The sequence below is a fragment of the Coregonus lavaretus genome, assembly GCF_964263955.1.
Source record: "Coregonus lavaretus genome assembly, chromosome: 18".
In the NCBI taxonomy this organism is placed as follows: Eukaryota; Metazoa; Chordata; class Actinopteri; order Salmoniformes; family Salmonidae; genus Coregonus; species Coregonus lavaretus.
In genome coordinates this window covers 2,827,417-2,853,123 of record NC_140005.1, presented here as the reverse complement: position 1 = coordinate 2,853,123, position 25,707 = coordinate 2,827,417, and the positions used below count along the sequence as shown (strand labels likewise).

The 25,707-nt window shown below is 40.6% G+C and overlaps 1 protein-coding gene across 1 annotated transcript; it reads left to right on the top strand.

The window, feature by feature from the left end:
- The first annotated feature begins 10,796 nt into the window (after positions 1 to 10,796).
- Positions 10,797 to 25,707, top strand: LOC311145813 (enhancer of rudimentary homolog). Its single transcript, XM_084182128.1, has 4 exons — positions 10,797 to 10,885; positions 17,435 to 17,522; positions 19,542 to 19,662; positions 24,860 to 25,707. The coding sequence occupies exons 1-4, from the start codon at positions 10,883 to 10,885 to the stop codon at positions 24,960 to 24,962; spliced, it is 315 nt and encodes a 104-aa protein (XP_084038254.1). The 5' UTR covers positions 10,797 to 10,882; the 3' UTR covers positions 24,963 to 25,707.

The window sequence follows — 25,707 nt, the reverse complement described above, 5'->3', positions numbered from 1 at the left end:
CCATTTCATGAAGCTCCCGACAAATAGCTATTGTGTTGACGTGCTTCCAGAGGCTGTTTGGAACTCAGTACAAAAATAATATATATGGACCCATGAAAAAACTATAAAATAGCTCTCCATTACCATGAGATGTATCTACACTATATATACAGCAGTATGTGGACACCCCTTCAAATTAGTGGATTCGGCTATTTCAGCCACACCCATTGCTGACAGGTGTATAAAATCGAGCACACAGCCATGCAATCTCCATAGACAAACATTGGCAGTAGAATGGCCTTACTGAAGAGCTTAGTGACTTTCAACGTGGCACCGTCATAGGATGACACCTTTACAACAAGTCAGTTCATAAAATTTCTGTCCTGCTAGAGCTGACCCGGTCAACTGTCAGTTCTGTTAAAACCACCCTAATGATTGGTGGGTCAAGCAAATGCACCCTAATGATTGGTGGGTCAAGCAAAAGCACCCTAATGATTGGTGGGTCAAGCAAAAGCACCCTAATGATTGGTGGGTCAAGCAAAAGCACCCTAATGATTGTTGGGTAAAGCAAAAGCACCCTAATGATGGGTGGGTCAAGCAAATGCACCCTAATGATTGGTGGGTCAAGCAAAAGCACCCTAATGATTGGTGGGTCAAGCAAAAGCACCCTAATGATGGGTGGGTCAAGCAAATGCACCCTAATGATTGGTGGGTCAAGCAAAAGCACCCTAATGATTGGTGGGTCAAGCAAAAGCACCCTAATGATTGGTGGGTCAAGCAAAAGCACCCTAATGATTGGTGGGTCAAGCAAATGCACCCTAATGATTGGTGGGTCAAGCAAATGCACCCTAATGATTGGTGGGTCAAGCAAATGCACCCTAATGATGGGTGGGTCAAGCAAATGCACTCTAATGATTGGTGGGTCAAGCAAAAGCACCCTAATAATAATAAATAATAATAATATGCCATTTAGCAGACGCTTTTATCCAAAGCGACTTACAGTCGTGCGTGCATACATTTTTGTGTATGGGTGGTCCCGGGGATCGAACCCACTACCTTGGCGTTACAAGCACCGTGCTCTACCAGCTGAGCTACAGAGGACCACAGACTCAAGCAAAAGCACCCTAATGATTGGTGGGTCAAGCAAAAGCACCCTCGTGATTGGTGGGCAATAGTTCCTCCCACAATGTAGGCACGACTGCATGAAGCTGTTCAAAGCTTCAATGTAAATGTATCTCTATCTTGTTCAAATCTGAAGCTACATACATGTATGATTTGTGCTCCTGTTACAGACGGTTCTGGCTCACCTGTATTCAGATATTTGAGGAAGATCACTCAATAAATAAAAACAACCTAACCGATGAAATTCCCAGTGCCACTTTGTTAGCTACTGTCAGTCACATGGTCAATTGTGTGGTTTAGTAAATGTTATTGCAGTGCAGAAATTCACTTGTTCTTATCAACACTACTGTCCTCCTTTACATCAAAGTACTCGTTTTTAAATGGATTGAACAAGTTGTTTTCTCACAATCACTCTCTATAACACTCTCACACATACACAAAGCCAGGACATTCTGGGAAGAAACAGCCAGGACATTCTGGGAAGAAACAGCCAGGACATTCTGGGAAGAAACAGCCAGGACATTCTGGGGAGAAACAGCCAGGACATTCTGGGAAGAAATAGCCAGGACATTCTGGGAAGAAACAGCCAGGACAATTCAGCAGAAAGATATCTGTAAAATAAGGTAAGAAAGCTTCAAGGATGCCAGAAAAAAAAGTAGCTTATTAATTCAGATGTAAAGATATTTTTCAAAAGGTTCTAGCTGTCTGAATAAGTACTTGACTAATCCATCAGAAAATCTAAGACTAGTGATTCACAAATGTATTTATAAAGCCCTGTTTACATCAGCAGATGTCACAAAGTGCTATACAGAAACCCAACCTAAAACCCCAAACAGCAAGCAATGCTGATGTAGAAGCACGGTGGCTAGGAAAAACTCCCTAGAAAGGCAGACACCTAGAGAGGAACCAGGCTCTGAGGGGTGGCCAGTCCCCTTCTGGCTGTGCCGGGTGGAGATTATAACAGTACATGGCCATTAAGGCCAGTATCAAAAGCTTTGGCCAATAAAAATAGCAGCACAACATAGCTTAGAATCAAGGGCAATGGTGACATCATTTAGGACCTTTAAGGTTACAGTGACACATCCATAACCTGAGCGGAAACCAGATTCCATACCGGAAAGAATACTATAGACATCAAGAAAGCCAGTCAGTTGATTATTGACAAGTTTTTCCAACACTTTTGATAAACAGGGCAAAACAGGAACTTTTATTTTGAAGGCGAACTGCAAATTCCACTATTGTGGCTGATCTTTACTGTGGGTTGCTTCACATAAGTAGGGACAATGACGAATGTGTTAGATTTTGTGGATGACAGTCAGTAACAAAGCTGTATCTTTGCTTGTTTTCTGACGGATTTGGCAAAACTGTACTGTGACTGGGGTCGGCATGGCGGGTAGTTCAGATGGTAGCTTTAGGGCTATTTATATTAATAACTAGATGGGAACTTTACAGGTAAAGTTGTGGGGCTTGCTAAAGCTCTTTAAAAGTATGTTTGTGGTAGTGGTAGAAGTTTAAAACATTTGACTTTATTATTTAAAGCAAAACAGTTAAAGTATGTATGGTTTTGGAAAACGTTATAGTAGTGGTAGTGACTGGTTATAGTTATAGTAATGGTAGTGACTGGTTATAGTTATAGTAGTGGTAGTGTCTGCAGTAGTAATGGTAGTGACTGGTTATAGTAGTGGTAGTGACTGGTTATAGTTATAGTAGTGGTAGTGTCTGCAATAGTAATGGTAGTGACTGGTTATAGTTATAGTAGTGGTAGTGACTGGTTATAGTTATAGTAGTGGTAGTGTCTGTAGTAGTAATGGTAGTGACTGGTTATAGTTATAGTAGTGGTAGTGACTGGTTATAGTTATAGTAGTGGTAGTGTCTGCAATAGTAATGGTAGTGACTGGTTATAGTTATAGTAGTGGTAGTGACTGGTTATAGTTATAGTAGTGGTAGTGTCTGTAGTAGTAATGGTAGTGACTGGTTATAGTTATAGTAGTGGTAGTGACTGGTTATAGTTATAGTAGTGGTAGTATCTACAGTAGTAATGGTAGTGACTGGTTATAGTTATAGTAGTGGTAGTGTCTGTAGTAGTAATGGTAGTGACTGGTTATAGTTATAGTAGTGGTAGTGACTGGTTATAGTTATAGTAGTGGTAGTGTCTGTAGTAGTAATGGTAGTGACTGGTTATAGTTATAGTAGTGGTAGTGACTGGTTATAGTTATAGTAGTGGTAGTGTCTGTAGTAGTAATGGTAGTGACTGGTTATAGTTATAGTAGTGGTAGTGTCTGTAGTAGTAATGGTAGTGACTGGTTATAGTTATAGTAGTGGTAGTGACTGGTTATAGTTATAGTAGTGGTAGTGACTGGTTATAGTAGTGGTAGTGACTGGTTATAGTTATAGTAGTGGTAGTATCTACAGTAGTAATGGTAGTGACTGGTTATAGTTATAGTAGTGGTAGTGTCTGTAGTAGTAATGGTAGTGACTGGTTATAGTTATAGTAGTGGTAGTGACTGGTTATAGTTATAGTAGTGGTAGTATCTACAGTAGTAATGGTAGTGACTGGTTATAGTTATAGTAGTGGTAGTGTCTGTAGTAGTAATGGTAGTGACTGGTTATAGTTGAAAAAGTAGGTTGATGAAAAGTTAGGATAGCCTGAACATGTGAAAGTTGGTTTGTTATCTCTAGCTTGAACGGTTCAAGAGTTACTGTTGGTGGGTTATTTTATGCTAATTTATGCTAATGTAAATAGTTATCCTAGGTTATTATTATTTTTATTATTATTACTTTCTAACCCCACCACCCCTCCCCTAATTGGAGTAAACTTGTGAACAACAACGCTTAGGCCTCTACTTCCAGCTTATACATACTATGTATATACGTTTTATGGACACAGTCTATTTTACAATAGTTATATTTTGTTTGTTTTTACTCCTGTCCTTCCTCTACTCTCAACCTCTCCCATCTATTTCTGATGTCCATCCGGTTTGATTTCTATTTGCCATATCTTTTACAACAGCTCTTAACCTATAATCTATATACGTTTTACGGACACAGTGTATTTTACATTAGTTATCTTGTTGTTATTAGTCCCAAACTTCAGCTCCATTCAACCCCTCCCATCTATCTCTTAACACCATCCATATTGGATTTTCTATTTGCCATATATGTTTCAACTATGCTGTGATATTTCATAAAAGTTCTGAACCTTTCTATTCTCATTGTTTCTACAGATCGTAAATTGAAAATAAACATTTTTGCTAAAAGTATTATTATATTATTGATTGATTGACTATGACTTTTCAGATCACCCAGTAGTGCTATCTGCAGGGTTAGCTCCAGGTAAATGTTGCAATTATTCAGCCATTCCTTGACCTGTGACCAAAAACAAGCTACATACCTAAACAAATGATCAAATTTTTCTGTCTCTTCGCAGCAAAATCTGCAGAGCTGGGAAGGTTGTATCCCTCATATAAATAACATTCTATTGATTGCAAGAATTTTGTATAATCATTTAAATTGAAAAGTTCTAAGTTTTGAATCCGGCTTCGTTTTGCGTATCAGTTCATAAACCATGTACCATGGAATCGGTACGTCACCAATCTCTTCCCAACTATTTTGCAATCTATATGGGACGGCTGTCAATTTTTTGGTGCTTAAATTAAACTGGTATACTTTTTTATTTATCACACTTTTCTTTAACTAATTATGGTCTTTAATGCAATTCCTTACTTTTACCCCCTTCCATTTCCTCTTCCATTTTTTTATTTATTTTATTTCCAGTTGCATGTGTGACATAACTCCACCAGTCCTACCGATTATATAATTCACGAATATTATACCTTTTTTAAACATAATGTTTTTTTTAAATCAATTAGTATATTTGAGTTTAACCACAATATTTGTAGCATTATTTGTTCTGTCGTTTCTGGTGGATGAAATTGAAATTGCAACCAATTTTCTATGGCTTGTTTTAGAAATAGTGATATTTGTGAGATTATTTCCTTTTCAAATAACTGAAAGTGACAGGTTGTAATCTGAATAAAGGGGAAAAGGCCATTATTGAACATGGGGTGAGACAATCTTACTAATTTGCTAGATAACCAGTTCGGATTTAAGTATAACTTTTGTATGACTGAAGGTTTTAGTGATAGGTCTAATGCTTTAATATTTAATCATTTCTGCCCTCCGAATTCATATTCATTATATAAATAGGCCCGTTTAACTTTGTCTGGCTTGCCGTTCCAAATAAAATTGAATATGTTTTCCTCATATAATATACAAATAAATAAAAACAGGCGTAGGCAAGACCATAAGAAAATAGGTAAACTGGGATAATACTAAAGAGTTAATCAGGGTGATTTTTCCACAAATTGACAGGTATTTACCTTTCCATGGTAGCAAGATCTTATCTATTTTTGCTAACTTTCTATTAAAATGTATTGGAGTGAGAACATTTATTTCTTTCGGGATATGTATTCCGAGTATATCCACATCACCATCAGACCATTTTATTGGTAAACTACATGGTAATGTAAAAGTTGTATTTTTTAGTGATCCAATATGTAATATAGTACACCTATCATAATTTGGTTGTAATCCAGAGAGGTTAGAAAATGTATCTAGATCCTCTATGAGGCTGTGTAGGGATTCAAGTTGTGGATTTAAGAGAAAACATGAATCATCAGTGTACAATGACACCTTTATTTTTAAGCCCTGGATTTCTAATCCCTTGATATTATTGTTGGATCTGATTTTAATAGCTAACATTTCGATGCCCATAATAAATAGATATGCCGATAGTGGACAACCTTGTTTTACTCCTCTTGACAGTTTAAAACTTTCGGAGAAATAGCCATTATTTACTATTTTACACCTAGGGTTACTATATTGATATGATTTTAACCCATTTCATAAGAGATTCTCCAAAATTGAAATGTTCCAGGCATTTACATATGAATATTTGTATTATATTTTATTTAACAATTTTTATCTATATATATTTTTTATTATTACAATCCCTACCATGGCTAGTATTGGGTGTTCCATTATTCAACTCCCCTATGAGAACTTTGTAATTTTTAGAATAGCCATGGAGTAGTCTTTGTGTCTCGGGAACATTTGGTTTGGCGCTTTTGGCGCAGCGGTCTAAGGCACTGCATTTCAGTGCTTGAGGCATCACTACAGACCCCCCGGTTCGATTCCAGGCTGTATCACAACCGGCCGTGATTGGGAGTCACATAGGGCGGCGCACAATTGGCCCAGCGTCGTCTGGGTTTGGCCGGTGTAGGCCGTCATTGTAAATAATAATTTGTTCTTAACTGACTTGCCTAGTTAAATAAAGGTTAAAAAAAGAAATATATATATATATATATATATATATATATATATATATATATATATATATATATATATATATATATATATATATTCTCCTTGAAGATTGGGTACAGAACTTTGCGCCGTTCTGCAATCTCCCTCAGGAACTGATCATTCATGCCTATTTTCGTGCCAGCGAGTCTTTTACCCAGGCTTTTAACCATTACTTTATCCTTAAAGAACGCAAATTTGGCAACAACTGGACGCTCATATCTCTGTCCGAAACGGTGTACACATTCGAGTTGGATTTTATCGACAGCATCGAGTGGGATTTGAAGCGCTGTAAGAAAGAATTCCTTCACTACATTTTCGGGAACTTCTCCTTCTTTTTCCTGGATCCCCGTAAGTACTCGATTTTCTCTCATGCTGTAGATCTAGTCTGTATGTCTACTAAGGCTTCTCTCAGAAAGATGTTCTCCTTTTTAAGTTCATTAACATCCGTTTCTATCTTAGTGACCGTCCCTTTTAGCTTTTTTGTTTCCTTCACTATTAATCGCAGCTTTTTCGTCACTCATTTCAAGGCTCGCCTTCAACTCCTTTATATCCTTACTGACTAATTAAAGTATGCCCAGTTTGTCATTTATCGACTAGAACAGATCGCTTTCCACACTTACCAGTCCCAGTGGTGAAAACCATAAATCATTTGTATCCGTCGAGGAGTCGCGTTTTCTTTTGGAGATTGATTCTCCTCATTTACCCTCCGTCATGTTTTGAGTGTTGCTTGTTTTCGTAATATTTTTCTATAAATTTTTTTTAGCCTTTTGATTTGTTTTGTGTTATTATCCAGATTGAATGTTATTACCCACAAGTATATGAAGTGCTAATATTTAGTCTAACTTACTGATATTGAATATTACTTTTTTTTTTATCCTGGAGCGATTTGCACCACTGTGTTCAGTACACCAACTTTGTATCAAACCTTGATAAAAGTTTTAAAGAATGTGTTAGGATAGCCCGAACATGTGGAAGTTGGTTTGGTGTATGTAGCTGGGAACACTGTAAGAGTTACTGTTGGTGGGTTATGTTATGCTAATAACAGCGCCTTCGGAAAAGTATTCAGAACGCTTTACTTTTTCCACATTTTGTTACGTTACAGCCTTATTCTAAAATTGCTTAAATTGTTTTTTTCCTCATCAATCCACACACAATACCCCGCAATGACAAAGCAAAAACAGGTTTTTACACATTTTTGCTAAATTATTACAAATAAAAAATGGAAATATCACGTTTACATAAGTATTCAGACCCTTTACTCAGTACTTTGTTGAAGCACCTTTGGCAGTGATTACAGCCTCGAGTCTTCTTGGGTATGACGCTACAAGCTTGGCACACCTGTATTTGGGGAGTTTCTCCCATTGTTCTCTGTAGATCCTCTCAAGCTCTGTCAGGTTGGATGGGGAGCGTCGCTGCACAGCTATTTTCAGGTCTCTCCAAAGATGTTCGATCGGGTTCAAGTCCGGGCTCTGGCTGGGCCACTCAAGAACATTCAGAGACTTGTCCCGAAGCCACTCCTGCATTGTCTTGGCTGTGTGCTTAGGGTTGTTGTCCTTTTGGAAGGTGAACCTTCACCCCTGTCTGAGATCCTGTGCGCTCCAGAGCAGGTTTTCATCAAGGATCTCTCTGTACTTTGCTCCGTTCATCTTTGCCTCAATCCTGACTAGTCTCCCAGTCCCTGTCGCTGAAAAATATCCCCACAGCATGATGCTGCCACCACCATGCTTCACAGTAGGGATGGTGCCAGGTTTCCTCCAGACGTGATGCCTGGCATTCAGGACAAAGAGTTCAATCTTGGTTTCATCAGACCAGAGAATCTTGTTTCCCATGGTCTGAGAGTCTTTAGGTGCCTTTTGGCAAACTCCAAGTGGGCTGTCATGTGCTTTTACTGAGGAGTGGCTTCCATCTGGTCACTCTACCATAGAGGCCTGATTGGGGGAGTGCTGTAGAGATGGTTGTCCTTCTTGAAGGTTCTCCCATCTCCCCAGAGGAACTCTGGAGCTCTGTCAGAGTGACCATCGGGTTCTTGGTCACCTCCCTGACCAAGGCCCTTCTTCCCTGATTGCTCAGTTTGGCTGGGTGGCCAGCTCTAGGAAGAGTCTTGGTGGTTCCAAACTTCTTTCATTTTAGAATGATGGAGGCCACTGTCGGGCTGTATCACCACCTGGTCAATCTCCTCCTTCTATGTATTCAGTCTCCTTCTATGTATTCAGTCTCCTCCTATGTATTCAGTCTCCTCCTTCTATGTATTCAGTCTCCTCCTATGTATTCAGTCTCCTCCTATGTATTCAGTCTCCTCCTCCCATGTATTCAGTCTCCTCCTCCCATGTATTCAGTCTCCTCCTCCCATGTATTCAGTCTCCTCCTCCCATGTATTCAGTCTCCTCCTCCCATGTATTCAGTCTCCTCCTATGTATTCAGTCTCCTCCTATGTATTCAGTCTCCTCCTCCTATGTATTCAGTCTCCTCCTCCCATGTATTCAGTCTCCTCCTATGTATTCAGTCTCCTCCTATGTATTCAGTCTCCTCCTTCTATGTATTCAGTCTCCTCCTATGTATTCAGTCTCCTCCTATGTATTCAGTCTCCTCCTCCCATGTATTCAGTCTCCTCCTCCCATGTATTCAGTCTCCTCCCATGTATTCAGTCTCCTCCTCCTATGTATTCAGTCTCCTCCTCCCATGTATTCAGTCTCCTCCTCCTATGTATTCAGTCTCCTCCTCCCATGTATTCAGTCTCCTCCTCCTATGTATTCAGTCTCCTCCTCCTATGTATTCAGTCTCCTCCTCCTATGTATTCAGTCTCCTCCTCCCATGTATTCAGTCTCCTCCTATGTATTCAGTCTCCTCCACCTATGTATTCAGTCTCCTCCCATGTATTCAGTCTCGTCCTCCCATGTATTCAGTCTCCTCCTCCCATGTAGTCAGTCTCCTCCTCCCATGTAGTCAGTCTCCTCCTCCCATGTAGTCAGTCTCCTCCTCCCATGTATTCAGTCTCCTCCTATGAATTCAGTCTCCTCCTCCTATGTATTCAGTCTCCTCCTCCCATGAATTCAGTCTCCTCCTCCCATGTAGTCAGTCTCCTCCTCCTATGTATTCAGTCTCCTCCTCCCATGTATTCAGTCTCCTCCTCCCATGAATTCAGTCTCCTCCTCCCATGTAGTCAGTCTCCTCCTCCTATGTATTCAGTCTCCTCCTCCCATGTATTCAGTCTCCTCCTCCTATGTAGTCAGTCTCCTCCTCCTATGTATTCAGTCTCCTCCTCCCATGTATTCAGTCTCCTCCTCCTATGTAGTCAGTCTCCTCCTCCTATGTATTCAGTCTCCTCCTCCCATGTATTCAGTCTCCTCCTCCTATGTAGTCAGTCTCCTCCTCCCATGTATTCAGTCTCCTCCTCCCATGTATTCAGTCTCCTCCCATGTAGTCAGTCTCCTCCTCCCATGTAGTCAGACTCCTCCTCCTATGTATTCAGTCTCCTCCTCCCATGTATTCAGTCTCCTCCTCCCATGTATTCAGTCTCCTCCTCCCATGTAGTCAGTCTCCTCCTCCCATGTAGTCAGTCTCCTCCTCCCATGTATTCAGTCTCCTCCTATGAATTCAGTCTCCTCCTCCTATGTATTCAGTCTCCTCCTCCTATGTATTCAGTCTCCTCCCCCTATGTAATCAGTCTCCTCCTCCTATGTATTCAGTCTCCTCCTCCTATGAATTCAGTCTCCTCCTCCTATGTATTCAGTCTCCTCCTCCTATGTATTCAGTCTCCTCCTCCCATGTATTCAGTCTCCTCCTCCTATGTATTCAGTCTCCTCCTCCTATGTATTCAGTCTCCTCCTCCCATGTATTCAGTCTCCTCCTCCCATGTATTCAGTCTCCTCCTCCTATGTATTCAGTCTCCTCCTCCTATGTATTCAGTGTCCTCCTCCTATGTATTCAGTCTCCTCCTATGTATTCAGTCTCCTCCTTCTATGTATCTAGTTTGAAAAAAATAGTGGCAGAACCAAGCTTTCTCATGTAGAAAATAACAGAGCCATCTTCGAGGTAAGAAGTGATTGTGTTTCCCAATAGCCTGTTGGAAAAGTCTACTGAGGAACAGACTGTCTCAATGCCTGACAGTCAGCAGCAGGTCACAGTGAAATATATATTTTAAGAGAAATGCCATGGCGGCCACAGTGCAACTTATATATAGCCCAAAAACCTGCAGACCGCGACCAAAACATTTTTACCCGCGTTTTCAATTTGACTGGAAAACCGGGAACATGGCAACACTGAGGGTAGGAACGTCCGGAGGATCACACTAACCCTTCTCGCATTCCTAAAGTTATTCTTCCGGTATCAAAAGTCATTTCCGCTCTCGTTCTGCCATCAAATCCAAATCGTGTAGCACGAGAAATCTTACCTACTTCAAGAGCACGGTGAAGGAATTATGGTTAGTTTTTTTTAAATAACATTTCTAGATTTGCATTCGAGTAGTTTACCAGATAAAATAATAAGTAGATCGCTAACTAGGCTTGTTTTGAAATTGTGCACGCATGTCAATCAACAAACGGATAAACGTTAGCTAGCTAGCTCGCTAATGAAGTGAGTCGTTTTTAAACATCTTTGACTTTGTCATATAACAGCTTCTTATATTACATCGTGTTGTAACAATCTTCAGCTATTTATTTTAGTCTGCGTGTTAACTGACCAGCCGTTGTCATCCTGTGTTGAATTCTGAGCTACGCTAGCTATAGCCCTTGTCATAACTCTCAGTTCCATTATATTACATTTACATTTTAGTCATTTAGCATTGGACAAAGGCATCTTCTGTAACAAAATTGCCGACGCTCAATCTGAAAATTAAAACGCGTCGCTTGCGGTACGGTTTTGGAAGCATAAGGACCTTCTCTTTGATATCATCGAGAGGGGAAAAAAAGGTTAACTAGATACACACCTTGTTAGGGTTAGTGTTCCCACAAGGACATATATCCATGCTACTGCGCTTGTTTATGGAAGACATTGGCGGCCACCTGTGCAAATCAGCTATGTAGCATGCGTTAAACACAAGCCTAATTCGGGAGAAAGTGTTGTTCCTCAACTGGAGGCACACAGCTTGTGGATCTGTCAAAAACTGCAACAGTATGTCACTTTTTTTATTTGAAGGATTCTTTCTCGCTGATGAAAGATAAGGACCATATGTTTCCACAGCCGTATCGCAACCGATGATTATCGACGTTTCTGAACCTTAAAACACACAATTAGCCTTTTTTCTAAACACATTTCGTGCAATTCTATGACACTTTACAGACTGGAGACAATATTATAATATTTAATAATAGGCACACTACAAAAACGACAGGCCTACTCTACTGATACTGATCAAACTAAGATCAATAAAAACGACCTGGTCTTGAATGCAACCATCTAATCTAGGAGCGAACCATATTATACAAAATGACGTCCATCTAGACCAGACAAGGAAATGAGATGGGGCCTACTAATGGGAATACACTACAATGAACGTTTAAATCATTTGAAAGGATCATTCAGACTTGTGTTTATCCCGCGATTGAACAATCAGCTATTTAATATTTGCCATGCGGCACGAACGGTATGCACTTCTGATTTACCATATGACCGCAATATAACCAATTAGATCCCAGGGACCTCCTACTGCATTTTCAACCCTTCTGATTAGTCTGACAATATATTTTAAACCAGTGTGATTGGATGGGCCAGTATTCAATCTGGCAGGGCCTTGGCCCAGTATTCAATCTGGCAGGGCCTTGGCCCAGTATTCAATCTGGCAGGGCCTTGGCCCAGTATTCAATCTGGCAGGGCCTTGGCCCAGTATTCAATCTGGCAGGGCCTTGGCCCAGTATTCAATCTGGCAGGGCCTTGGCCCAGTATTCAATCTGGCAGGGCCTTGGCCCAGTATTCAATCTGCCAGGGCCTTGGCCCAGTATTCAATCTGCCAGGGCCTTGGCCCAGTATTCAATCTGCCAGGGCCTTGGCCCAGTATTCAATCTGCCCAGCCCTGCCGTGGCTTCACCTCTGCTAGCAATATAATGCTGGACCTGTTGCTGTACCCGTTTTAGCAACACTTGTTGCACTCTGCACCGGTACCCCCCTGTATATATAGCCTCCCTACTGTTATTTTATTTTACTTCTGCTCTTTTTTTCTCAACACTTTTTTTGTTTTATTTTACTTTTTATTAAAAAATAATTACATTGTTGGTTAAGGGCTGTAAGTAAGCATTTAACGGTAATGTCTACACCTGTTGTATTCGGCGCATGTGGCATATACAATTTGATTTGATTTGTTATACTGCTTGACAGGGCTATATATTATACTGCTTGACAGGGCTGTATATTATACTGCTTGACAGGGCTATATATTATACTGCTTGACAGGGCTATATGTTATACTGCTTGACAGGGCTGTATATTATACTGCTTGACAGGGCTGTATATTATACTGCTTGACAGGGCTGTATATTATACTGCTTGACAGGGCTGTATATTATACTGCTTGACAGGGCTATATATTATACTGCTTGACAGGGCTGTATATTATACTGCTTGACAGGGCTATATATTATACTGCTTGACAGGGCTATATATTATACTGCTTGACAGGGCTGTATATTATACTGCTTGACAGGGCTATATATTATACTGCTTGACAGGGCTGTATATTATACTGCTTGACAGGGCTATATATTATACTGCTTGACAGGGCTGTATATTATACTGCTTGACAGGGCTATATATTATACTGCTTGACAGGGCTATATATTATACTGCTTGACAGGGCTATATATTATACTGCTTGACAGGGCTATATATTATACTGCTTGACAGGGCTGTATATTATACTGCTTGACAGGGCTGTATATTATACTGCTTGACAGGGCTATATATTATACTGCTTGACAGGGCTATATATTATACTGCTTGACAGGGCTATATATTATACTGCTTGACAGGGCTGTATATTATACTGCTTGACAGGGCTATATATTATACTGCTTGACAGGGCTATATATTATACTGCTTGACAGGGCTGTATATTATACTGCTTGACAGGGCTGTATATTATACTGCTTGACAGGGCTATATATTATACTGCTTGACAGGGCTATATATTATACTGCTTGACAGGGCTGTATATTATACTGCTTGACAGGGCTATATATTATACTGCTTGACAGGGCTATATATTATACTGCTTGACAGGGCTATATATTATACTGCTTGACAGGGCTGTATGTTATACTGCTTGACAGGGCTATATATTATACTGCTTGACAGGGCTATATATTATACTGCTTGACAGGGCTATATATTATACTGCTTGACAGGGCTATATATTATACTGCTTGACAGGGCTGTATATTATACTGCTTGACAGGGCTATATATTATACTGCTTGACAGGGCTATATATTATACTGCTTGACAGGGCTGTATATTATACTGCTTGACAGGGCTATATATTATACTGCTTGACAGGGCTATATATTATACTGCTTGACAGGGCTATATATTATACTGCTTGACAGGGCTGTATATTATACTGCTTGACAGGGCTATATATTATACTGCTTGACAGGGCTATATATTATACTGCTTGACAGGGCTATATATTATACTGCTTGACAGGGCTGTATATTATACTGCTTGACAGGGCTATATATTATACTGCTTGACAGGGCTATATATTATACTGCTTGACAGGGCTATATATTATACTGCTTGACAGGGCTATATATTATACTGCTTGACAGGGCTGTATATTATACTGCTTGACAGGGCTGTATATTATACTGCTTGACAGGGCTGTATATTATACTGCTTGACAGGGCTGTATATTATACTGCTTGACAGGGCTGTATATTATACTGCTTGACAGGGCTATATATTATACTGCTTGACAGGGCTATATATTATACTGCTTGACAGGGCTGTATATTATACTGCTTGACAGGGCTATATATTATACTGCTTGACAGGGCTATATATTATACTGCTTGACAGGGCTATATATTATACTGCTTGACAGGGCTATATATTATACTGCTTGACAGGGCTGTATATTATACTGCTTGACAGGGCTATATATTATACTGCTTGACAGGGCTGTATATTATACTGCTTGACAGGGCTATATATTATACTGCTTGACAGGGCTATATATTATACTGCTTGACAGGGCTATATATTATACTGCTTGACAGGGCTATATATTATACTGCTTGACAGGGCTGTATATTATACTGCTTGACAGGGCTGTATATTATACTGCTTGACAGGGCTGTATATTATACTGCTTGACAGGGCTGTATATTATACTGCTTGACAGGGCTGTATATTATACTGCTTGACAGGGCTATATATTATACTGCTTGACAGGGCTATATATTATACTGCTTGACAGGGCTGTATATTATACTGCTTGACAGGGCTATATATTATACTGCTTGACAGGGCTATATATTATACTGCTTGACAGGGCTATATATTATACTGCTTGACAGGGCTGTATATTATACTGCTTGACAGGGCTATATATTATACTGCTTGACAGGGCTATATATTATACTGCTTGACAGGGCTGTATATTATACTGCTTGACAGGGCTATATATTATACTGCTTGACAGGGCTATATATTATACTGCTTGACAGGGCTGTATATTATACTGCTTGACAGGGCTATATATTATACTGCTTGACAGGGCTATATATTATACTGCTTGACAGGGCTATATATTATACTGCTTGACAGGGCTGTATATTATACTGCTTGACAGGGCTATATATTATACTGCTTGACAGGGCTGTATATTATACTGCTTGACAGGGCTGTATATTATACTGCTTGACAGGGCTATATATTATACTGCTTGACAGGGCTATATATTATACTGCTTGACAGGGCTGTATATTATACTGCTTGACAGGGCTATATATTATACTGCTTGACAGGGCTATATATTATACTGCTTGACAGGGCTATATATTATACTGCTTGACAGGGCTGTATATTATACTGCTTGACAGGGCTATATATTATACTGCTTGACAGGGCTATATGTTATACTGCTTGACAGGGCTGTATATTATACTGCTTGACAGGGCTATATATTATACTGCTTGACAGGGCTATATATTATACTGCTTGACAGGGCTGTATATTATACTGCTTGACAGGGCTATATATTATACTGCTTGACAGGGCTATATATTATACTGCTTGACAGGGCTATATATTATACTGCTTGACAGGGCTGTATATTATACTGCTTGACAGGGCTATATATTATACTGCTTGACAGGGCTATATATTATACTGCTTGACAGGGCTGTATATTATACTGCTTGACAGGGCTATATATTATACTGCTTGACAGGGCTATATATTATACTGCTTGACAGGGCTATATATTATACTGCTTGACAGGGCTGTATATTATACTGCTTGACAGGGCTATATATTATACTGCTTGACAGGGCTATATATTATACTGCTTGACAGGGCTGTATATTATACTGCTTGACAGGGCTGTATATTATACTGCTTGACAGGGCTATATATTATACTGCTTGACAGGGCTATATATTATACTGCTTGACAGGGCTATATATTATACTGCTTGACAGGGCTATATATTATACTGCTTGACAGGGCTATATATTATACTGCTTGACAGGGCTATATATTATACTGCTTGACAGGGCTGTATATTATACTGCTTGACAGGGCTATATATTATACTGCTTGACAGGGCTATATATTATACTGCTTGACAGGGCTATATATTATACTGCTTGACAGGGCTATATATTATACTGCTTGACAGGGCTGTATATTATACTGCTTGACAGGGCTATATATTATACTGCTTGACAGGGCTGTATATTATACTGCTTGACAGGGCTATATATTATACTGCTTGACAGGGCTGTATATTATACTGCTTGACAGGGCTATATATTATACTGCTTGACAGGGCTATATATTATACTGCTTGACAGGGCTATATATTATACTGCTTGACAGGGCTATATATTATACTGCTTGACAGGGCTGTATATTATACTGCTTGACAGGGCTGTATATTATACTGCTTGACAGGGCTATATATTATACTGCTTGACAGGGCTATATATTATACTGCTTGACAGGGCTGTATGTTATACTGCTTGACAGGGCTGTATATTATACTGCTTGACAGGGCTATATATTATACTGCTTGACAGGGCTATATATTATACTGCTTGACAGGGCTATATATTATACTGCTTGACAGGGCTATATATTATACTGCTTGACAGGGCTATATATTATACTGCTTGACAGGGCTATATATTATACTGCTTGACAGGGCTGTATATTATACTGCTTGACAGGGCTGTATATTATACTGCTTGACAGGGCTATATATTATACTGCTTGACAGGGCTATATATTATACTGCTTGACAGGGCTATATATTATACTGCTTGACAGGGCTATATATTATACTGCTTGACAGGGCTATATATTATACTGCTTGACAGGGCTATATGTTATACTGCTTGACAGGGCTGTATATTATACTGCTTGACAGGGCTGTATATTATACTGCTTGACAGGGCTGTATATTATACTGCTTGACAGGGCTATATATTATACTGCTTGACAGGGCTGTATATTATACTGCTTGACAGGGCTATATATTATACTGCTTGACAGGGCTATATATTATACTGCTTGACAGGGCTGTATATTATACTGCTTGACAGGGCTGTATATTATACTGCTTGACAGGGCTGTATATTATACTGCTTGACAGGGCTATATATTATACTGCTTGACAGGGCTGTATATTATACTGCTTGAGAGATACTGTACAAAACCCCTAACCTGGTTATTTGAGTTTTATAAATCTTATTGAAACTGAAAAGTTGATTTTGAAAACTGACATTTCTACTCTGTTTTTGTTATTGTTGCAGTCTCACACGATCCTGTTGGTCCAGCCTACTAAGAGGCCAGAGGGGAGGACATATGCTGACTATGAATCAGTCAACGAGTGCATGGAGGGTAAACTGACAGCCCCCATTGCAGTTCACTCCAACCCCAGTTGGAACAAACCTGATTTTTTAAATCTTGTCAACCAGTTAATTATTAGAATCAGGTGTGCTAGATTAGGGTTGGAGTGAACCTACAGGAGGGTAGCTCTCCAAAAGAAAATAGGGTTGAGAGCCCTGCCCCATAGGCTAAATACCCATTCCTTCCTTGTCCCAATTGAATGCTTAGAGGGGGGTCCTACGTCCTCTCCATCTTAAAGGAGTGGTTTACTATTTCAGCCGCAATAGACTTCCTTATTGCTCGTTGTGCACTGTGGGGTAACCAGAAGACACGGACACGCTCCAAAAAACACCAAATACATCCTTTTTAGAAACAAACATGCTCTCAGTATAGTGATGTAGGTATTAGATGTTGTACACATGCAGCGGCGACCATCATTCAGGGTAGGTAGGGCAGAGCCCCACCTGTTTAGCAAAAAAATTATATATATTTTTTGCATGTTATTTTGTCACATATCAGTTTGCAAAACAATGTAAAAAAAATTAATAAAAATAATAATCATTGAGTTAATAAAGCTGCGTACAAACATGGTCTCTTTTTTTGCTTTCTTGAGTAAGGCAGCTCCAACATGCAGGTGTTTCAGCCTAGCTCAGTGCTTTCTGTGGTGGTGGGGTCAGCCTGCGGAAAATACAGAGCTTAGGGGTTGGTAATGTTCTCTAGTTGCGCTGTGATTGGCTCAGTGTTCTCTCACTCGTGGGGACACTACGTCACCGCCAAATCTAAGGGTAGAGCTCGGAATTTTTTTTTTTTGGGGGGGGGGTTGCCCCACTAAGATTGACATGCTAAAATCACCACTGTACATGTGAAACTATCATTCATAACTTTGTCTGCAATGTTATGTTCTATTTTGTGCGACACCGAGCCGTTTCCCTTTTCTCCGTGTAGCCTGCTGGTAGGGGAAACGGCTCGGTGTCGCACAACATTGAATATATCGTTGTGGACAAAAGTTAGGAATGACACAATTTCACGTGTACAACATCTAAAGACCTGCATCAGTATACTGAGCGCGTCTGTTTTCTAAAAGGACTTATTTGTTTTTGGAGCTTTTGTTCATGTCTATCGGTGGTCCGCACAACGAGCAATAAGGAAGTCTATATGCGGCTGAGGTAAGTTTATTCTCAAAAACCAAGTGAAATCACAAATATGTCTGTACCCTTCTATAACATGCCACTACATAAAAAAAAGAGATTCACTACCGATTATAGTAAACGACTCATTTAAGGACGAATCTTACGGGAGTGATAATTTACACAATGATGCACATCCGTCACCTTTTCATGCATGATTTACAATCGGTCAACCAGTAAAAACTAATCGTACGAGGATTATGAATCTGTAATTGAGTGCATGGGAGGTACGTTGACAACCACCTAAACTGACAGACCAGGGTATTGAACCCACTTCATCTGTGGCCCACTGAGCTTTAGACTGACAGACCAGGGTATTGAACCCACTTCATCTGTGGCCCACTGAGCTTTAGACTGACAGACCAGGGTATTGAACCCACTTCATCTGTGGCCCACTGAGCTTTAGACTGACAGACCAGGGTATTGAACCCACTTCATCTGTGGCCCACTGAGCTTTAGGACCCTAACACGTGAGTCCTCGGTGGTTGAGCAAACTACATTCATGTCATAGCATACAATCCTCTTTTTTATTGGCTTTGCGTACACGCTGTGCAATTCATAAAAGGACTTATCATATAATACATTTAATATGCCAATTAGCAGACGCTTTTATCTCTACCGGCTGAGCTACAGAGGACTTATCATTGATATGTTTTATTTTTCTCAATTATGCATAGGCCTGTTTTTATCTTTTTGTGGTGAATTTTGATGCCTGTGACAGATTTGCAGCGAGTACTTCAACTAATGTAGGACTCTCCTAATGTATGACTCTCCTAATGTATGACTCTCCTAATGTATGACTCTCCTAATGTATGACTCTCCTAATGTATGACTCTCCTTCCAGGTGTTTGTAAGATGTACGAGGAACACCTAAAGAGAATGAACCCCAATAGTCCATCCATCACATATGACATCAGTCAACTGTTTGACTTCATCGATGACCTGGCTGACCTCAGCTGCTTGGTGTAAGTAGTACACTTTTCACATGGATTTCGCCGTGTCTTTGATTCTACACCCTTTTCCTGATGTGCACAATCCCCCGTCAAGGATTTAAAAGCATCAGTTGGTATTGGCTGGAGGGAGTTTCCACCATTTTTGTTAAATTATATATGTGAAAGTGTACATACTTCAGGAGGGAGGTGGAGAACTGGGACTCAACCCATCTGCCCACATGGTCTGTCTGAATGGGATCAAATCCCATAGATCTGCCCACATGGTCTGTCTGAATGGGATCAAATCCCATAGATCTGCCCACATGGTCTGTCTGAATGGGATCAAATCCCATAGATCTACCCACATGGTCTGTCTGAATGGGATCAAATCCCATAGATCTGCCCACATGGTCTGTCTGAATGGGATCAAATCCCATAGATCTGCCCACATGGTCTGTCTGAATGGGATCAAATCCCATAGATCTGCCCACATGGTCTGTCTGAATGGGATCAAATCCCATAGATCTACCCACATGGTCTGTCTGAATGGGATCAAATCCCATAGATCTACCCACATGGTCTGTCTGAATGGGATCAAATCCCATAGATCTGCCCACATGGTCTGTCTGAATGGGATCAAATCCCATAGATCTGCCCACATGGTCTGTCTGAATGGGATCAAATCCCATAGATCTACCCACATGGTCTGTCTGAATGGGATCAAATCCCATAGATTTACCCACATGGTCTCTCTGAATGGGATCAAATCCCATAGATCTACCCACATGGTCTGTCTGAATGGGATCAAACCCCATAGATCTGCCCACATGGTCTGTCTGAATGGGATCAAATCCCATAGATTTACCCACATGGTCTGTCTGAATGGGATCAAATCCCATAGATCTGCCCACATGGTCTGTCTGAATGGGATCAAATCCCATAGATCTACCCACATGGTCTGTCTGAATGGGATCAAATCCCATAGATTTACCCACATGGTCTGTCTGAATGGGATCAAATCCCATAGATCTGCCCACATGGTCTGTCTGAATGGGATCAAATCCCATAGATCTACCCACATGGTCTGTCTGAATGGGATCAAATCCCATAGATCTACCCACATGGTCTGTCTGAATGGATAATCATGAATAATGAGTGAGAAAGTTAGAGGGTCAAAGATCATATCCCCCAGACACTACCACTACTATAACTAACCAGTCACTACCATTACTACTGTAGACACTACCACTACTATAACTATAACCAGTCACTACCACTACTATAACTATAACCAGTCACTACCATTACTACTGTAGACACTACCACTACTATAACTATAACCAGTCACTACCACTACTATAACTATAACCAGTCACTACCACTACTATAACGATAACCAGTCACTACCACTACTATGACTATAACCAGTCACTACCACTACTATAACTATAACCAGTCACTACCATTACTATAACTATAACCAGTCACTACCACTACTATAACTATAACCAGTCACTACCACTACTATAACTATAACCAGTCACTACCACTACTATAACCAGACACTACCACTACTATAACTATAACCAGACACTACCACTACTATAACTATAACCAGACACTACCACTACTATAACTATAACCAGTCACTACCATTACTATAACTATAACCAATCACTACCACTACTATAACTATAACCAGTCACTACCACTACTATAACTATAACCAGTCACTACCACTACTATAACTATAACCAGTCACTACCACTACTATAACTATAACCAGTCACTACCACTACTATAACTATAACCAGTCACTACCATTACTACTGTAGACACTACCACTACTATAACTATAACCAGTCACTACCACTACTATAACTATAACCAGTCACTACCATTACTATAACTATAACCAGTCACTACCACTACTATAACCAGACACTACCACTACTATAACCAGTCACTACCACTACTATAACCAGTCACTACCATTACTATAACTATAACCAACCACTACCACTACTATAACTATAACCAGTCACTACCACTACTATAACTATAACCAGTCACTACCACTACTATAACCAGTCACTACCACTACTATAACTATAACCAGTCACTACCACTACTATAACCAGTCACTACCACTACTATAACCAGTCACTACCACTACTATATCTATAACCAGTCACTACCATTACTACTGTAGACACTACCACTACTATAACTATAACCAGTCACTACCACTACTATAACTATAACCAGTCACTACCACAACTATAACCAGTCACTACCACTACTATAACCAGTCACTACCACTACTATAACTATAACCAGTCACTACCACTACTATAACTATAACCAGTCACTACCACTACTATAACTATAACCAGTCACTACCACTACTATAACTATAACCAGTCACTACCACTACTATAACTATAACCAGTCACTACTACTGTAGACAGTACCACTACTATAACTATAACCAGTCACTACCACTACTATAACTATAACCAGTCACTACCACTACTATAACTATAACCAGTCACTACCATTACTACTGTAGACACTACCACTACTATAACTATAACCAGTCACTACCATTACTACTGTAGACACTACCACTACTATAACCAGTCACTACCACTACTATAACTATAACCAGTCACTACCACTACCACTACTATAACCAGTCACTACCACTACTATAACTATAACCAGTCACTACCACTACTATAACTATAACCAGTCACTACCACTACTATAACCAGTCACTACCACTACCACTACTATAACCAGTCACTACCACTACTATAACCAGTCACTACCACTACCACTACTATAACCAGTCACTACCATTACTACTGTAGACACTACCACTACTATAACTATAACCAGTCACTACCACTACTATAACCAGTCACTACCACAACTATAACCAGTCACTACCACTACTATAACCAGTCACTACCATTACTATAACTATAACCAGTCACTACCACTACTATAACTATAACCAGTCACTACCATTACTACTGTAGACACTACCACTACTATAACTATAACCAGTCACTACCATTACTACTGTAGACACTACCACTACTATAACCAGTCACTACCACTACTATAACTATAACCAGTCACTACCACTACCACTACTATAACCAGTCACTACCACTACTATAACTATAACCAGTCACTACCACTACTATAACTATAACCAGTCACTACCACTACTATAACCAGTCACTACCACTACCACTACTATAACCAGTCACTACCACTACTATAACCAGTCACTACCACTACCACTACTATAACCAGTCACTACCATTACTACTGTAGACACTACCACTACTATAACTATAACCAGTCACTACCACTACTATAACCAGTCACTACCACAACTATAACCAGTCACTACCACTACTATAACCAGTCACTACCATTACTACTGTAGACACTACCACTACTATAACTATAACCAGTCACTACCACTACCACTACTATAACCAGTCACTACCACTACTATAACTATAACCAGTCACTACCACTACTATAACCAGTCACTACCACTACTACTGTAGACAGTACATGTCCTCTGTAGCCTGCACTCGAATAGCAACCCTGTACCGGTGGTCCAAGGCCTATAGGCTATGCTTAGTTATTTGGTCACTTTAATTGTGTAACAAGCCTTATCAAAACTTATAGGCTTATGGGCTAGGCTACATGATTTAATCTTGTCTTTACATATACTAAATAATATATGTGTGAAATGAGTTTTGATATAGAATGGACCATTATCATGCACCTGTCTCGAAACAGGATAAAATAAGACACGTCATCTGTATGCACTTGAATAGCGAATGGAGGACGCTTTTCCTGTGGTTCATTTTCATGCCAGTCAGGTAGGCTACTCCGGTTGTAACGCAAAACAATGTGCTTAATATTAGGAAAGTTAAGAACAAAATATAGTAGACTTTCCTCTAGAAAGCTGATGGGGATCCTCCTCTTTTTAATAGAGGCCATCAAAACTGTTTTCTCACACAATTGCATAGCATAGCCTATAGAAATGTTACGCAACATGGGCTTAGAGGAACACATTTCATTCCATGCATCAACCAGCTATGAGGAGCTGGCTCTCGCTGCACAACAGGTGATCCTATTCTGCTCTGAATGCCGGGGCTCTCATGAAGTGTTTGATTAGAATTTAGAGCACATTTGCATTGATGTCAGAGTGATTAGAGGGACAATAGAGTGCTGAGTACCAGGCAGTTAGCAAGTTTGGTAGGCTACTAATGACCATCAGCAGCATAACATTTACATTTTACATTTTAGTCATTTAGCAGACGCTCTTATCCAGAGCGACTTACAGGAGCAATTAGGGTTAAGTGCCTTGCTCAAGGGCATATCGACCGATTTTTCACCTAGTCGGCTTGGGGATTAGAACCAGCAACCTTTCGGTTACTGGCACAATGCTCTTAACCACTAAGCTACCTGCCGCCCAGAGTAGCCTAGTTACCGTGACTCAACGGTCACGTGGAATTTGACTGCTGTCATGACTCGTGACTGCCGGTGTGGCGGTAATACGGTCACTGTGACAGCCCTAATCAATAAGCCACGTTAAACGTGTCTCTCTCTCTCTCCGTTAGGTACCATGCGGACACACAGACGTACCAGCCCATGTTTTAATATATCTCTCTCCGTTAGGTACCGTGCGGACACACAGACGTACCAGCCCATGTTTTAATATATCTTTCCGTCTGTCTCTCCGTTAGGTACCGTGCGGACACACAGACGTACCAGCCCATGTTTTAATATATCTCTCTCCGTTAGGTACCGTGCGGACACACAGACGTACCAGCCCATGTTTTAATATATCTCTCTCCGTTAGGTACCGTGCGGACACACAGACGTACCAGCCCATGTTTTAATATATCTTTCCGTCTGTCTCTCCGTTAGGTACCGTGCGGACACACAGACGTACCAGCCCATGTTTTAATATATCTCTCTCCGTTAGGGACCGTGCGGACACACAGACGTACCAGCCCATGTTTTAATATATCTTTCCGTCTGTCTCTCCGTTAGGTACCGTGCGGACACACAGACGTACCAGCCCATGTTTTAATATATCTTTCCGTCTGTCTCTCCGTTAGGTACCGTGCGGACACACAGACGTACCAGCCCATGTTTTAATATATCTTTCCGTCTGTCTCTCCGTTAGGTACCGTGCGGACACACAGACGTACCAGCCGTACAACAAGGACTGGATCAAGGAGAAGATTTACGTGCTGCTGCGGCGTCAGGCCCAACAGGCTGGGAAATGAGACTCTGGCCCCGTTCCAGGCTGACTACACTGCAGACGCATGATCTCACAACAACCTGGATCGGTGTTTAACATGTCGGCTAACCACATCTTATCAAATAGCAATCCGATGCAGTGTAGTCTGCCTGGAACGCCACCAATCTATGACATCAGAGGTTATTACGGTGGGGTCAGGGTTGGGGGGGCTGGGAGTGTTGGGTAGTGTGAATTTGCCCCTAGATCCTTGGGTGGGGAAGGGGATGATCAGAGGTTATTACGGTGGGGTCAGGGTTGGGGGGGCTGGGAGTGTTGGGTAGTGTGAATTTGCCCCTAGATCCTTGGGTGGGGAAGGGGATGATCAGAGGTTATTACGGTGGGGTCAGGGTTGGGGGGGGCTGGGAGTGTTGGGTAGTGTGAATTTGCCCCTAGATCCTTGGGTGGGGAAGGGGATGATCAGAGGTTATTACGGTGGGGTCAGGGTTGGGGGGGGGCTGGGAGTGTTGGGTAGTGTGAATTTGCCCCTAGATCCTTGGGTGGGGAAGGGGATGATGATCTTTGATCTGTACATAGGGGAACCTTCACTCCGGAGCGTTTGGATAGGAAGGGAGAAGGGTTGAATGATATTATCTTTATTGTTTCACTGAGAAGTGTTGTAGAGGGAGAGTGTAAGGCAGCTTGCGTTTTGTTTAAATTTTTGTATTTAAAGAAAATTCCCCCTTTATAAAGAAGTGTTTGTCTTTTACTTAAAATAAAACAATAAAAAAGTA

Coding starts and splice junctions, on each gene's coding strand:
- LOC311145813 (XM_084182128.1), top strand. Junction 17,523..19,541: donor AGTCAACGAGTGCATGGAGG/GTAAACTGACAG, acceptor CTCTCCTTCCAG/GTGTTTGTAAGATGTACGAG. Junction 19,663..24,859: donor GCTGACCTCAGCTGCTTGGT/GTAAGTAGTACA, acceptor TCTCTCCGTTAG/GTACCGTGCGGACACACAGA.